Source organism: Tripterygium wilfordii, chromosome 17 (assembly GCF_013401445.1).
Source record: "Tripterygium wilfordii isolate XIE 37 chromosome 17, ASM1340144v1, whole genome shotgun sequence".
Taxonomy (NCBI): Eukaryota; Viridiplantae; Streptophyta; class Magnoliopsida; order Celastrales; family Celastraceae; genus Tripterygium; species Tripterygium wilfordii.
Genome location: NC_052248.1, coordinates 260,327 through 277,831, shown reverse-complemented (window position 1 = coordinate 277,831; position 17,505 = coordinate 260,327). Strand labels below are relative to the sequence as shown.

Below are 17,505 nucleotides of genomic sequence, written 5' to 3'. Positions count from 1 at the left end.
ATTTTATTTTTCTTCATTTTGTAAAGAGTTAGGAAATCTAGAACTACATGGTCAGGGAAAGTAGGATCTGAATGTTCAAGAAAGTGGTGCCACCTGGAAGATGGCAGCCTTCTTTGTTGGGAACAAGATTGTCAGAGCATAGTGTTTTTGACAACTCATCCACAGAGTGGCCAATTAAGGCACAAAGATTTGCCATTTGGGTGTCTGTCTATGGGAAGTTGGGTTCTCATGGAAGAAGGGAAAAGTGTTAAAATGGTCCTCAAACTTTCATAAACGGATAAATTAAGCCTCTAAACTTTTTTTTTGGGTTATTTGAGCCCTTCAATTTATAATTTTGGCTCACGTTAGCCCTTACGGACATTTTCTGTTAAAAATTATTTATGTGGCAACTTTTTTGTAACATGGCTATGAAATTAAGAAAATAAAAAAAAAATTTGTGGAAATTATATGGTCCATAGACATAGAGCCATTGAAGGTATTATTAAAAAATAAAAACCTAAATACAATCAAACCCTAAAATTCCAAAATCGTTCTGTGCCGAACATTCCAATAAGAACAAAACTTCTTCTCGCGATAAACCAGTGCAACAAATCTTCTTCTCACGATCAACACTTGCAAACCGAAGGTGTGTTTTGGGTTGATTTTGAGTTGGATTCGGGGATTTTCTTAGGATATTTGTTTGATTTTGGGTTGGGTTAACTTATTTGAGTTGGGATTTGATGTGGGTTTCGATTCTGTTTTGATTTGGGTTTCGATTATGTTTTGACTTGGGTTTCGATTCACGTTTATGACCTTCCTTATAGACTATTTTCTTGGTTGCGATTCGAGTTAGGGTTTTAGTTGGGGTTTGATGTGGGTTTCGTTTACTGACATTGAATGTATTTTTCACATGTAGGACGGATTTTGTTGTATAATGTCTACCTCTGAAAGTGTGGACATCGATGACAGCAATGATGTCTTAGATGAGGAAGTGCCCCAGGAAGACAATTCATCAGAAGAAGATGAGGAAGTTCTTGTTGCTACACAGAAACTACGAACACACAGTAGGGGTTGGAGGGGTGTTGCACTACTGCAAGGTAGTGATTCAGAAGAGGATGAGGGATTGAATATACCCGATGCTGATATCAACGCAGAAGAGGATGAGGGATTGAATATCCCTGCTGCTGAAAACACTGCTGAAAATGAACATGATGGTCCAACTAGTGACTACTTTGACTCTTCTGAACCTGGGAGTTACAGAGATAGCATTGATGAAGACACGGACTTGAAAGAAGATGCAAAGAGAAAGAGAAGCAGGTTTCCAATGTATGTGAACCAGAAAGGTATCCCTAATTTTGAACTTAGCATGTTGTTCAACACAAATGCAAAATTTAAAGAAGCAGTGACCAGGCAAAAGGGATTAGTTGTTGTTGTTGCATATGTTTGGCCCAAAGTTGAGCATAGATTTTGTGCTAGACACTACTATGCAAATTGGTGCAAAACCTATAGTGGCAGACACTTGAAAACCCTATTCTGGAGCATAGCAAAATCAACAAATAAAGCTAATTTTGACATGAACTACAAGGAGCTGGAGAGAGTACATGTTGTTGCAGCCAAGGACCTAATGACTATTGATCCAAGGTTTTGGTGCAGAACATTCTTTAAACCAACCTCTAAATGTGACTCAGTGGATAACAATTTATGTGAAGCTTTTAATGGCACAATAGTGGAAGCTAGGAGTAAATCAATTATTTCAATGCTTGAAGACATAAGGAGAGCAATGATGAGAAGAATTAGAAACAAGAAAGTAGGTGTGAATACATGGAAGAATGACTATGGTCCACTTATTCAGAAAAAGATTAAAAAAATGTGAGGGAGAGTCATATGTGGGCATGTGAGTGGAATGGAGGTGGGAGTTATGAAGTCAAGTGTGAGAGAAATCAATATGTTGTCAAATTGAGAGAAGGGATATGCTCTTGTGGTGCTTGGGAATTGTCTGGTATCCCCTGCCTCCATGCAATGCGCGCAATACATGACTCTAGAGGCAAACCTGAAGACTACCTAGACTTATGGTACAAAACTCATACTTATTTAAGGGCCTATCAAATGCCAATTGAGCCAATTCGTGGAGAAAATATGTGGCCAAGAAGTGAGAATGATGTTGTACTTCCACCAAAGCTAAGAAATATGCCAGGGAAACCCAAAAAGAAGAGAAAGAGAGAACACCATGAAGCCATACTGAAGACCAAGATGACAAGGGAATGGAAGATTATGACTTGTCGTGTCTATAAAGGCAAGGGACATAATTCAAGGAACATGAATTGTCCTGGAAAAAGTGGCTCAAGCAACACTGGTATAGCTACAAGTGATGTTACTACCACTTCATCATTGGTGGCAGGGAGGGCACCTACACAGGCTTCCCAGACATCAGTGTCCTTGCCAACAAAGAGGAGATTTGACAAACAAGTTGCAGTAAGATGAAGATCACTACTGGTGGATGCAAGAAAAGGAAAGGAACAACAACCAGTCAGTAGTGGAGTAAACCCTAAATATGTGAGCCCTTACCATGCAGAGTGCAGGCCTAAGAGCAAGCAATACAAGGGGACAATGCTACATGGTCTTGGACTATACATTAATCCAGAAACTGGAAGATCCATCCTCAATGTAAGTTTTTCAAGTATATGTTCATGAGTCATGAAGCAAATGTATTATGACTAATGCAATTTTTTAAATTTGTTTTGTAGCCTGGAACTTCAATTTCTAGAGTCGTTGATCGAGGAACTACAAAGAAGAAGAAACCTTCTCAAGACGGACAAAGTGAGCAACAAGAGTAGCACGTAGTTTGCATTATGCCTATGTACTTCTAGATGATGTTTATGTGATATGTAATATTTTGGATCTTATTTGGGATTTATTTGGGATTTGCTTGATGTGCTGATGTTTGTTATGGATATCATTTTGTTATGGATATGCTGAATTTTGTTTTAGATATTGTGGATGTGCTAATGGATTTTTTGGTTGTTACGGTTCAGAGTATGTAAGGGCCTTTTTGAACCATTTTGTCAAACATCAGAGGCTTAAATGATTCATTTTCTAAAGTACGGGGTTATCTTTGAACTAAAATTGATGGAATAGTACAACATTAATAAGCGTACTTTATTTTATTATTAATAAATGACACGTGTCATCATCTAAATAGTAACTACAACTTAATTTCCACGTCAGATATTGTAAAAAAAATAAAAAGCCACATAATACACTTAACGGCATAATATTGCCACATAAGCACTTTTTAACAGAAAATGTTCGTAAAGGCTAACGTGAGCCAAAATTGTAAGTTAGAGGGCTCAAATAACCCAAAAAAAGTTCAAGGGCTTAATCGACCTGTTTGTGAAAGTTTGAGGGCCATTTTAGCACTTTTCCCCATGGAAGAATGAAGGGGTGAGGTCCATTTAAATTCTCACCAATTCACTTAAATTGGTCCATTGAATCAAAATTCAATAGAATAAGGTCACCTGTACCCAAAAAAATGGCCACAAAGATCTTAAATTGTGCAAGCACAAATAGACATAATTTCCCTCTCTAGTGCTTGGTGTCATGGCCCAATTTGGAACTAGATGCGTCACGCTCTTCACTAGCCGTGTGGTAACAAAACTTGTGCCAAGCAACAAACCAATGATTCTGTTTAGAGGTAAACGGAGCAGGGCCGTCGGCCCAGAATGGCCAAATATAGGGTAACGGCATATAAAGACCGACGGAGATTCTCTACCGACATGATAAATTGGGTCAAAACCCAACATGTCGACGTGTGACTGCAAGATATATGATTTACTATTACCTTAATGTCATAGTAATTTCAACAACATGCTTACATGCATAAAATTAAAACTACAAAAATTGTTGATGCAAATTAATAAATGTATATCCACGAGAATGGATGACACTAACAGGCTTGCTTTGCCTAATCAAAGTAGTATGCTAACCCCTTTTTGCCTAAGCAACTTATATGAGAGTCTCTTGCACTATTGTAAAACCAAACCCAAAGTGACCCAGTGAAGTGACAATGGATTCCAAGCTTCCAAAAACGAAATCAGTTCCTTTTCTTCATAAATTGAAGGGGCCAAGATCGAAGAGTAAGTCTAATAAAGACATCAAAAAAGCAAAGGAAGAAGCACCAACTAATTCAGACAAGAAGAATGAATTGTTAAACAAACCATGGATGTCTGAGATCAAGATTACAGAGCCAATTCCATCCGGCATCCTGGAACCCAGTCCGGGTATTAGTTACCTGAACAAGGATTTCTTGAAAGACATGCCGGATGGTTGAACTACTAACTAACAATAATGCTTTTGATGAAAATAGCAACTATTCCTTGATTCTTATATTGTTTTTCAATTTATTTAACTTGTGAATATGAATTTTACAATAAGATGGACCTTTTAAGGTATGAGGCAATTGCCAGTACAATTTCTCTATATTTTCAGTGCCATTAAAAGGAGCCTAATTCCTCAACCATCTATATCTTCTATCTAGATTAGTGTGTAGTGTACATACAGTTTAGAATTATAATCTCTCAACCGGGAAACCAATCGGTTGTCCTGCCTCGGACGCCAATGAGCGCAGCTCATTGATCTCGTCATCGGTTAATTGCCACCCAAGAACACCAGCGAATTCCTCTGCCTGTTGAGGAGTTTTAGCTCCAGGGATTGGTAGAACATTATCCTGGGATATGAGCCAGTTGAGAACGACCTGTAGACAGGAAAACCATATCCTCTAAGTCCAAGCAGAACAACATGTTTGATGAAGTTGTCACAATCTGGTGCAAGCCTTGGCTTCTTTATGTATGTAGTCGCATATACAAAAAAGCAACACTAACAAAAAAAAATGGTTTCACGGATTTGGAACTTCTATACTATAATTGAAAGGACTGTGCTAAGCAAGGAACGATGATAAACCTGTGTGTTACTTTTACCGTATTCCTCTCCTATTTCCCCAATTCTGTTTATCAGAGGTTGGAGCTACACAGCCAAACAAAGGGTTCAGTCATAGACTTGAAAAACTCGGGTTTTTCATGACTTTCCAACAGTCACTACCTTTATTAGATACTCAGGTGTGTAAATCCGGCCTCGAGGACCAGTTGGTGGATTTTCTGGTGTATATTTTCCCGTAAGAGCACCTGCATAAGTGAAAGAGTTCATAAGTCAGTCCCCACCCATGAGGAAAAGATAAGTGTCATATGACTCATATCAAACTGTATTTTTATTCAGTTCTGTCGTAGAAATTCACTAGGCTGCCTCTATCAGGTATTTATATATAATATTTGACGCTTCATTCCATAAATTTTATGGTTGGTCTATGTGTTGATTATATATCCATCTTTCTTGGTCAGAAGCCTTGTGTATTATAATAGAATAGACCGTTCTTTCTTCTAGCTCATCTTTGGTTGATTATTTATAAGTAGATGCTTTAAGTTTCAGTGATGAAGAAAAATGAACTGTGTGATGCAAAAGTGAGAACAGTAAAGCAAACATCGAATGATATTGGTTTTCACCTTGAGCAATGGGTGAATATGCTATCAAAGTCACCCCAAGTTCATCACAGGCTGCCTTTACCCCATTCTGCTCTGGAGCCCTGTAGATTAGGCTGTAATTCACTTGGTTCGAAGCAAGTGGGATACCTCTCTTCTTGAGCTTTTCATAAGCATCACGGAGTCGTTTCTCTGATCAAGGAACTCAGCATGTTATCATATACTATTGAGAGAGAGGTAAGAACCCGTGAACAAATATAAGAAATGGCCAAACATCATGTATGTACTTTCATAATTTTGAAGCAAGAAAAAAGTGTACCGCTGTAGTTTGAAACACCAACAGCTTGCACAAGCCCCTGCTCAAAAGCATCCCCAAGACCATCGAGATACCCTGAAAAAAAAATTATCAATGAAGTGACATCCTTCATAATCTGAATGCGACTTCAATAAAATTTTATATTCCAACATCTTTTGCTCAATGTAATGATAGTTTTAGGAATCAACAACCTTCATTTCCCCATAATCCAGGCCTGAAAATCAGCATAAACTTTCCACTTAGCAAATTTCAACAGATACTAATAGCAACAAAAGACCAGATAATAAAAAGCTCACAAAGCATACCAATGGAGTTGATATAGGTCTACTGAAGAAATTCCAAGGCGACACAAGGAATCCTTGAGGGCTTTTACGACACTTCCACGGCCAAGCCTCCATGGCAATGCTGCAAACTTGGTTGCAACAGCAACCTCCACATTAGGATCCATTTCTTTACGTTCCTTGATGAATCTTAAAGGAAATCAAAAGAATCGGACTTTAACCATAATGAGAATTTTTTTAAAATTGTCCTTGAAAAGTTATAATTAGAAATGTAATCAGTAGATGAATTCTGTAATCATACCTTCCTAGCAGAGTTTCAGAACTTTCGGCACCCAACGCAAGCTGCAATTATTCCATAAAGAAAATATCTTTCAGACTAAAACTGAGCAAAAATTTATGAAGATGAGGAGCAGAACAAAATGTCATATGCCTCTCACCCTAGAGCCATAGACTTCAGCAGTATCAAAGAAAGTTATACCAAGATCAATACTGACATCGAAAGCAGCCTTAGCAGCTTTCATTTTCCTATCTGTAATCATTGAAAAACAAGATTAGGTTTTTTTCTCAAACATTATGCAGCAATTCACACATTTGTGTTCTCATTTCATTCTACTGGATTTTTATCACACGGTTCTCCAATTTGCACCAGCAAATATGAATGCTATACAATAACTGGAAAGTGGAAACTTCACAAATAAAATAAAATAAACCCACAAATTATCATCTCACCTATCCTTTTCACTGGTCAATTAAACATCCAAGAATGATAACCAGAATAAATATAAAATTGAGTAAAAATTACAAATGGGTTCCATTCTTACCATCCCAATCAAAGTCATTCCAGTAGCTGGTGTCACCCCAAGACCAAGCTCCAATTCCAAGCCTTGTGACCCTCAATTCAGAACCTCCCAACTTGACCTTGTTCGCTTCCTCAGGTTTCACAGCAGCGAAATCTTCAGAGGCAACAGCTCTCACTCTAAAAACTTTCCTTTGACAGCTAAAAGCAGGGAGGCATGAACTGCTGACAAGCAAGGCCAAGGCCATGATTAACTACTCCTTAGATTTCTGAAACTCAGAGGAGACCAAAACGAATGACCCAGTTCAATAAGTGAAATGGGTCTTTGAGTTGAAGATTTTCTGGTCGAAACTCCTCAGTCAGAACTCCAAAATCTGTGGCAGGGATGAAGATAAAAAAAAAAATGTCTTTTGAGGGAAAGGAAAGGGATGAAAGCGTGCCGCACGTAGAGCCTGTGGGGATGGTAAAGCTGTTTTTTTGGATTAATGGGCTTAACCCAAAAAATGATAAAATGGGCCATAAAAAGCACACGGGCGGGACGATTCCCAATAATACGTTATCCAAGTCCAACCCACTATGATTGTTTCTTTTCTTTCTTTCTTTTCTTTTCTTCTTTTTTTTTTTTTCCCCTCTTTTCAATAAAATTTCTTACTAAAAAAATAACACTAAATAAACTCAAAGCTCAAACTATGGAAAACTAATATATGATGTTGAACTGTAAAAATGTACTTTTTGTTCCTCAATTATAGGGTGAGTTTCATTTTCGTTCCTAAACTTTTTTTTCTTCCATTTTTGTTTCTCAACTATTGAAAAGTACCATTTTCATCATTTCAAGTGAGATTGAGGTCAGAAAATACTTACATGACACCTATGTGGCACGCCGGAGAAATCTGATATGACGAACAATAGAATGTCACGTTGGATTTTTTCGTTACTGGATTTATTCGAGGACAAACGGTGTACTTTTTCATAATTGGGAGACGAAAAAGGGAGGAAAAAAAAGAGTTAAGGGACGAAAATGAAACTCGACCAATAATTAAGGGATAAAAAGTACATTTTTGCCGATGTTCAACCCATGACTCCATATGGTCAAAGAGATTAATTAAAGAAAGCTAATTAAGCCTCAAAGCCCACGGCTTACAGTAGATCATTAATTAAAGAAGTTAAACTTTCTTCTTGTTTTTGTAAATTTATTTCCAGTGCTCAAGGATGAAGTACAATCGGAATCAAAATAAAACCCTAGTCGGGACTCAGGAAGACTCCTCCGTACACAATGTGAGAAACAAAGTCTAAGAACATCCACAATGGTTTAAAATTTAACATCGTTAACAACACTTTTTGGAAAAATATAGTGTTATACCATCACAATGGATAGAATGGAGTGTATTTCAAGTACTTGAAATACGCTGTGGATGCTCTAAGCTATTGAGAATGCAGTTCACAAAGAGCACGGCCCATTGACCTAAATATAGGTCCTCCCCCATTACGTTTAAGAAGCAATTAATCAACCAAATTGATTCCAATTGGCATAAGATTACATAAAATTAAAGAAAAATACACAAAGGTTTAGGCTCTAAATCACTGAGTTTGCAAGAGAGGCTATCGTTGATGATCTGAGTTGTTTGTGCATGAATGAACCATGCGTTAGAGAGGATGAAAGACCAAGCCAAACCACAAACAACATACACCCACCCAAGTAGAATCATCCACCATTTGGATCTAGATCGGAAGATACCGAACCCAAGAGTACCAAATCCAAACACAATTAGCAATGGAGAAATTTTGGTACTCATTTTCCCACCTCTACGATGTCATGGATTTTAGTGGAGGAGATTGGAACAGTTTCTAAAGTAAATTCACAATGCCTTAACATTGGTACTGGTACATATGTCGCATGTAATCCTCATAAAGAGACCAAAGCTTCACCTCACATGGAAAGAGCTAGGCAAAGGGACACCAAAACATTTATTCCACAACAGTGTGTGGGGGTCTTAAAACGAAGTATGAAAGAAAGACTGAAAAGAAATGAAACTTATAACCATATATGGGAGAATAGTTAGGGTTTCGAGTACAATGATCGTGAAGCTGACCTCGACAGCTTGATCAATATATATATATATATATGATCCATGTATTTATATTGAGGTAATATGACATAATTTAATATAAAAAAACGATGACGACCGTTAATTAATAAAAAAAAAATAGAGATGACGATGTATATAATATTGCATAATTAACATTAGAACTAACTATTCATGGTCTCAAAATATATATAGAAACTCTGCCTTTAATAAAATATATTATTTCATTTCAGTAGCAACATACACATATACATATACACACACGCACATATACATATATATATAGAGCTTCGGCTTAAAATTCTAGGGTTCATCTCATGATCCTTCCCTAGTATTTATATATATATAGCAGAATTTTCATCCCCTAACACACACTCTAGCCAGAGAGCTCGCAAAAACACTCCATAAAACTATACTTTCTAATGATACTGATGGGGATTAGGGATCTCTCTCTCTCTCTCTCTCTCTCTAGATATATTCAAAAATGGGTTATGCTGCTGGTGCTACATCGCCAGAATCATCGTCGTCGTCGTCGTCCCCATCTTCTTCACGGACGTAAGCCCTTATCACAATCTGGTCTTGTGCGGTACTGACCAGCAATCCAGGTTTGAGCAGGAAATCAACATCAGGTTTTTTGCTCCCCACAATCACCATTTTTCAAATGACCAAAAAAACCCAACTCAACTAATAGGCTTATGCAGCAAAGAATGTGTATGCTTGGTGTTAGTTTCTGACCAACCAATCGATGTGCATTCTCCTATTTATAGTATAGTTGTAGTGATATCTTGCCAATTGATTCTGAAAGGAAAAAAAAAATCTCATGATTATGAACTTTGATAATGTGCTTTCCTTTTCTGAATTCCATTACAATTTTTCTGTGAATTGGAATTAATGGATGAAAAAGAGGAAAGTGGGTGACATGGTGGAGTTAGTCTCCATACATTTGTCCAAAATGGCACACTTGGGTTTGCCTCATGGATGTTGTCCGCATTTCACATTCTGCACGTGGATGGAGCAGCCAATGCACACTCTTAAAGTTCTATTGCTCGTGCACCTCTTTTGCCACCCTGGCTACTTATATATATATGTGTGTGTATATATGTAAATAATTTGGTTCAAGTGTATACATATCTCTCCACCTTTTTTGCACTCTTTTTGCAATTTAAGATAATGGGTGAGGCCCCAAATCAATGTCGGATAATAAGTAATGTGCGACAAAATGACATGTTACAACAAGTTTCTCAACTTGCATGATTAAGCTGTGTACTTATATATACATGAAATCATTACCAAAATCACTAATTCACAAGCCCGTTCTCAGAATGTACAATTCTCATTCAATGGTTTGTTCGATTGTGCTACATCATCAATTTTTTTTTGTTTTCTCCACCAGATTTATTCTTCATTATTGGATGAGAATTATTAACTCTATGGAATTTTAGAATTCCCTCATCTCGCCGCGGATATTGAATGTGTGTTACGTGACAGGTTTGATTTTTTGCTTTGGATTGAATATATATAGTGACTAATTTGAGTGCGTGTTGGAGGCGCACCAATCTCACTCTCCAATTTATCATGGAAATGTGTCTCCGAGTTGAATTGGGATCCCCTAGCTCTAATTCTTTTTCACCTCCAATTCTTTCCAATTGCACTACAACTACTTGTATGACTTCTTCACTCCATTACTGATATGGCTAGCATTAATAGTTTAATACCATTAAATGTATAATTGAAAATAACTAGAGGTGATAAGAATTGGAGGGAATCCGAATCAATAGGGATGACAGTGGGTCGAGGTCGACTTGCAGGGACGAAGCCAAAATTTTTTTGTAGCAGGGTCAAAAGAAAATTAAACTTAATAATTCTTCAACAATCAACAAGTATCAAAACCAATTAACCAAACTAATCAAAGTTCAAACGCCTATGCCTTAGGTACTTAGCCTGTTAGCCCCTGCATTTGAGGAGATCAAACTAGGATTAAAATGGATATGTAACCTATCTAGTCATATTATCATAATTGAAATAAAAATTGAAAAAATATACCTGGCTACAGTTGCACTTGGCGTTGTCTCATTGTCTGAAACCGTTGAATGATAGTTTCATTATCAATCCCATCCAAAATATCTTTCTCAATATATGCGACCAAACAAGCATTAAGCCACTCATCTCCAACACGACTATGCATCCGATTCTTGATAATTTTTATTGCAGAAAATGCTCTCTCTACGCTTGCAGTTGAGACTGGAAGAGTCAATGCCAAAGTAATCAACATATACACCAATGGGTATATCGTATGTTTTCGTGTTTGCACCATTTTATTTGCAAGGCCAATTATTCCCTCTACAATGAGAATTTAGAATTTTCACAAGGGTGTAACCAATAAACCAAATAATCAATTACCATTCAACTAGACAGCTATCAAGATTCAAGAACATGATTTTCTACAAATAACAGCTTAACAAGTTACATATCAAATAATTAAGAACTATTGAAATTTTAACCAAGTACAATAAATGAATCAAAGAATTACCTAAAGAATGACCCAATTTGAGGCTTTGAGCAAATTGGTTGATCTTTGATTGAGCCTTAATAATCATATGAATCAATAAGCACAAAATTGAACAAGAAATAGAGTGATTCCTACTTTACAAGGCTAGTTGACAGTTGGCGCATGCGACTCACTAACCACTTGTGTAGACTGTGAGTTGTGTTCTCGTCTTCTCGATTCACCTTGATGGGTGGTGTTCTCGTCTACACGTCTATGGAGTATTGACTGGGTTTTTTCCAACTTTACTTTTGCTTCTCTCGTGTTAGATATTGTAAATGTATATGACAACTTCAATTGGGCTTGTCGTTAAACATTTGAGTTGGACTTTTGACTTCTACTTAACCTAATTAAGGCCCATATTTTTAAACACATGAATTCATAACTTATTCACTTGGGCTTTTATTTAAACACATAAATTGATCAACTCTAAAAGCCCATATTAGTCACAATAATCATATTTAGACTACATATATATATGTATATTATATTTATTTTTTTACTTTTCCATGGGGGTCAATTGACCCCCAAGCCATAGCCTAGCTTCGTTCTTGTCGACTTCTATGATAAAAGAGCCGAGCTCGGGCCTATTTTGAAGCCCATTCATTTAAATGGGTTGAGTCCGAGCTTGAAGAAATTAACCCAGTTTGTAGGCCCTAGGGCCTAATATACATTAATATGTACATATATGTAACATCATTCTCAAGCGCGGACATCCATAACATGTAAATTATGGATGCCCGCTTAATTTCAAATCTGAAAAAGTGAACAAGAATGAGGCCCACTCTTTCGAGCCCAGTTGCTACAAATAAGAAACCAGCATCCGAACATCCATATAAGAGCAACGCTCCATATATGTGTGTATATATAACATAAGATTAACAACCAACCGCACTTTAGCTTAAGAATCAAGCCCAACTGTCCCAAGCCCACTAATTGTTAGCCACATATACATGGACCCTCCAAAAACAAAAAAGGAAAATGTCAAAATATAGAAGAAAATCAAGAAACTGTGAATTAGCTATTCCCGTTCTGAAAATTGAAGGAAGCAAACATGGATTTGCATGGCTGTGATAACGACCGGACCACCAACCTTCTTGTTATTCATATCGTATAACTATAGTACTCATGATTGATGATTGTGAACTTTGTTAAAACCCTTGAAATCTTGGTTATTGTTTACTTTGATTTTTGATTTACTTGACTATTTTTTTTTTGGTTCACAAGAGGGATCTAAATCGGCGCCCGAGAGATTTTTCATGAGTGGATTAAACGGGGCTCGATAATTTTTCTTTTTTTAACCTATCGATCTCGGGACCACTATAAAAGCAATGAGCCGAGCCTAGGACCCATCAAAGCCCAACTTAGCTAAGCCTGCTTTCATCACCAATCCAAAAGCAACAACCTTTTCTTATAAATGCTTAATTTCCAAAGATGCATTGATAAATATATATATATATATATATATATAAACATTTTCTTATTTTACTGAGAAAACAAAAAAGAAAATTTCTCATGCATCCATTATTGTCAATTTACAAGCTATTTTTAATTTGGCTACCAGCTCAACATTAATACATAAGGGAATCTTTAATAAATTACAATAAACTGTTTACTTGCAAACTCAGTTAACTAAAAGATTTGGCCAAGCCAATTCGATCCATAAATGGTTCATCTACTCATGCTTCTTACCCTTGAGCTTCCCCTTGGGAATCTTGCTTAGAACACCAGCATCCAGCTTCTGATAGTTATGTCGAAGCTGGTCAAAGACCTTGTATGCAAAGTCATCAACTTGGTCTTCATACTTCTCATACAGGACCGGTAACGTATGCGCAGCAACAAAACCTTTCAGGAATATCATAAGACCAGACCAGAGAGAATTAATATATATCACAACAATCAGCTGTCATTCATACTGCTTAGACACATATCGTAATTCGTAAAGGTATCTACCAAATGCTCCATCAATCTTGTTACCTAGCTTTATTCATCTATTTAGGATCAATGAGATCCATGATTCAGCCAGGACAAGCATAGCATAGCTTTACAAATGACCGATATTCAATTTTTCTTTCAACAGATATTCCACGTATTAACTCTACAATATCTAGAATCATGACCGATATGTCAGCAGCAACAATTTCAAAAGAAAAGGGAATGGCGTCTTACCAACGTACAGAACAGTCAGAAAATTGCACCAGCTTCCAATGATAGCGGCCACCCATAAGCTTACTAAAGCCTGGAAGTATTTACAGAATGAAGAAGTCTCAGAAAACTAAAGAGGTAAACTTTCCAGTATTCCAAATAATATCTACTGTCATTCTCCAAACACCCAGTGTTAATACTTAGTGTTGATGAGAAATGTAACAGTATAAGTTTACCAATTTAAACATACCACAAGAAAATGTTTCAAATTTCCTTCACAAGCCACATCCTGAAGAAAGCCCAAAGCTCTGTTAACTTCAGTGCTAACTGCTATGCCAATGTTGGCAAATATCTCATCAGGCAAAACAAGGCGAGGGACTTTAGATGGTGACCTGTTTCCATGGAGGCTATGTCATCACAACCGTACATCATATCATTGAAAAGATAGAAGAAGAGAAAATACGTCAAACCCACCTATTTAATAAACCTGAAGCGTTTGTCCAAACAAACTGAGCAAGCATACCGAAAATCAATGCAAAGCATACAAGGCTCAGAAAATTGTAATTTAGCCATTCAAAAAGCACCCAGATAGCTGTTGCACCAGTTAGAACACTGGCTGAAATTTTCTTGTTCCTCCACAATAGAACATCAGCGGCTACATGATTTCGGGTGAGATTAGTAAGCGCAAGAACAACAGTAACAAGAGTAAGGGAGGAGGGAAAACTAGAGAAAGAGAGTAGGTCAGGACATTCTTACATTTTCCACCCCCTAAAAGATGGTGTACAGGCTTCTGGCGCCCAAACAGTCGATTTAAACGAGGTGTGACCTTTTCGTCATCAAAAAATGATACAGATTTCTGCTTTGGAACATTTTCAGCAATGGTTTCTACCAGGTTGTTCAGTAAGTTCTGGGCTGTTATTTTCTCAGACATTGCTACTACAAATCCAGAATGAGTAAGAAATTTTTTGTCAGAAAAAACTAAAATGCTCAGGAATGCACATCCATAAAGTAGCATGCTAATAGATACGACTTAAAGAAAAACATATTTCTTGAATAGCAGGTCAAAGAGATCATAGGGCCACTATGAACTTCCATTAATTACTTGAATCCAATTAACCAAAATCAAATACCTTCAAAAATAAAGGAAAAGATCAATAGAAAAAGACAATCGCAGCAGTTTTATTGGCAAATAAACACATTTATTATTAGAAAAAAATTAAAATAAAAACAAAAGCAGAGTAAATGGAAATAAAAATTGTCTAAAGCAACTTAGATGCAATTGTTTATCTAATACTTCAAGCTTCCAAAGCTCTCCATCCAATATATATATATATATATATATAAGGAAACAACTCCCATACACAAGGCTCCCGCAATGGACAAGGTCAAGGAAAGATGAGATATACGCAAACCTTACACACACCCTCCCTCCACATAATATGTGAAGAGGTTAACTCTAGGTTGCACCCTTACAACTCTCCATCCAAGATACATTGAAAAGTAGAGAAACTAAAAGAACAATAATAGTAAAAAGGGTACAAAGAACCCATCTTGAAAGAAACAGATTGAGGATTCAATTCTTGTTAAGTATCCATTACTGGATATAGCCAAAACCCATGTATGAATTAGTCATGACTAATTTCCAGACGCCAATCTTCAGAAAGTGAAACAACCCAGAAATGAATTTTCCAAAAATTAGCCTTAAATCTTTCCTTAAAAGTAACTTTTACTATTGTTTACAAAGGGAAGCAAAACACAACTCATCAAAAAATCTTCCAAAGTAGAATACATAGCATCAAATCCGTAGAAGCGGATCATACCAATATAGGAGAGAGAGAATTGAAAATCAAAATCTAAGAAGAAATTAGAACAACCCAGAAACTAAAAACTCGCAAGTTTGAAATCAAAAAATCGAGAAACTCGAACAATAATATAATAAATAAAGAAAACCAAGCAGATATAGATAAAGAATGTTCATTCGTTAACAGTACATAGCATCAAAATCTTATCTTGCAAGTATCAACGTGCAAAAGAGGAAAGATTGAACATGAGGAGAAAGAGAATCAGAGAAAGACCCGTACCAGGAAGGGAAGATAGAAAGTTGAAGCTGAGAGGAATCAAATTCTGCGAGAAGAGAAAGTGGTTGGTTGGGGTCCTATAAATTCCAGTTATTGTCGCTTTTTATTCATTTCCCAATTTTTTTTTAATTTATTTTCCTAGTGTAAGAAACCAAAACGACTTTCTTTGAAAATAACTCCCAATTAAAAACAAAGCATGATCTAGGGATGACAACGGGTCGGGTACCCTTCAAATTAGGAAATACCAAAACCGTTTTCATTTAAGATACTCTTACCAAAACCGTTCCAAAACCATTTAAAAAATCATTTAAATTTCCAAACCTGGAACCATTCCATAACCGTTTATCATCGGGTACCCATTTACCATTTAACTTTTAATATTTTTATTTTTTTCTTTGATGATTATATTAATATAAATTAATATTGAGTATGATTTATATTAATTATGATTTTATAATTCAAATTAGTCTAATTTATAGTTTTATTAATATGCTTCTATAAATATATACGTTTTAATATGCTTTATCATGTTACAATTTAGTATCCTAATAGTATACCTTTTATACATGATTTATAATATTATTACTATAATGAATATTTTTATTAAACGGTTCGGATACCCTAAACCCTGCATCAAAAACCAAACCCGACCCTAAACCATGACGGGTTTGAAAACCAAAATCAAAACAGTTTCCAAAACCTATAGGATCGGTTTTCGGGTTTTAAACGGATTGGATACCCCAATGATAGTGCTCGGATCGATTTTTTTTGCCATCCCTAGCATGATCTAATTAAACACCTTATTATGCATGAATTTGGAACTTAATCACAAAATTTCGGTCAAAATAATCGCCACATATTAAACCAAGCTACAAGCTAAACATAATTATTGGACGAGCATTAATTTGACCATTTATGATTTCTTGGACTCCATTATTTAATTATTTTCAATTGGAAAACATCTTTGTTTCTTCTAAGAATTTTTTTTTTATTTAGGCGTATGAATTTTGAAAACTAAAATAGATTCTAGAAAATTAGGGTAAAAAAAAAAAAAAAGTCCAAGCAATACCAAAATAGACATTCAAACGTGTTACTTGTGAAATTTGATGAAGTGGTGGTTTTTCTTTCTCACCCAATCACCTTAACTATGTAGGTCCCCTAATTTCTCATTTTGGATCCATAAAATATTTCTAAAAAATTTATAAAAATAATATAGGAAAATGATAAGCATTTTTTTTTTTAATGTGGGAACTCTCCAAGGTGGACCATCGAGTAAACCTCGAACTTGTGCATCGTATTTTCAAAGATATCCTTACATGAGATTGGACTACTTTGTTGACATTTTATCAAGAGAAATGGTCCCAAAGTGTTACAAGATGTTTCAAATCTAGGATCCATGAGTTTAACTGAAATATTAGGAATTAACTCGGTCAATCCTTGGTGTTAATAATAAATTACAGGATTTTGAACATTGATCATGTGATCAAAAGTTAATTATTGGGAAAAAAAAACATAATATACACTCTGCATCTCACAATTCAAAACAACTCAAATTTATTATATTTTTCTATGAAATTTTTTTTCTTAGAAAAATAAAATATCTATGGATTCATAATCTTGCATGCATGCTTATCATTTATTTATTTTTTAAAATTTCTTTTAAAAAATTGAATATCAAAATGATGAGCCCTCATCAATTATGGCGGCTAGCAATAAATATAAGAACAATTATTACTTGTGAGTTGTGAAAAAT

General features: G+C 35.9%; 2 protein-coding genes across 3 annotated transcripts; both read right to left on the bottom strand.

Moving 5' to 3' along the window:
• Window positions 1-4,352: 4,352 nt before the first annotated feature.
• On the bottom strand, window positions 4,353-7,331 carry LOC119982135 (uncharacterized oxidoreductase At1g06690, chloroplastic-like). Its single transcript, XM_038825342.1, has 10 exons — window positions 6,926-7,331; window positions 6,542-6,633; window positions 6,406-6,446; window positions 6,129-6,293; window positions 6,015-6,037; window positions 5,827-5,898; window positions 5,532-5,699; window positions 5,074-5,156; window positions 4,936-4,998; window positions 4,353-4,729 (listed from the first exon to the last, which is right to left on the bottom strand). The coding sequence occupies exons 1-10, from the start codon at window positions 7,146-7,148 to the stop codon at window positions 4,544-4,546; spliced, it is 1,116 nt and encodes a 371-aa protein (XP_038681270.1). The 5' UTR covers window positions 7,149-7,331; the 3' UTR covers window positions 4,353-4,543.
• A 5,665-nt stretch (window positions 7,332-12,996) lies between these two features.
• Window positions 12,997-15,911, bottom strand: LOC119982105 (reticulon-like protein B8). Of its 2 annotated transcripts, none has more exons than XM_038825307.1 (6): window positions 15,756-15,911; window positions 14,431-14,610; window positions 14,149-14,329; window positions 13,925-14,066; window positions 13,699-13,768; window positions 12,997-13,374 (listed from the first exon to the last, which is right to left on the bottom strand). In XM_038825307.1, exons 2-6 carry the CDS (start codon window positions 14,603-14,605, stop codon window positions 13,205-13,207), a joined length of 738 nt encoding a protein of 245 aa, XP_038681235.1. In that variant the 5' UTR covers window positions 14,606-14,610; window positions 15,756-15,911; the 3' UTR covers window positions 12,997-13,204. The 2 variants fall into 2 exon arrangements, with proteins under 2 accessions (XP_038681235.1, XP_038681236.1); XM_038825308.1 differs by having other exon boundaries at window positions 14,431-14,607; window positions 15,756-15,878.
• Window positions 15,912-17,505: the final 1,594 nt, after the last annotated feature.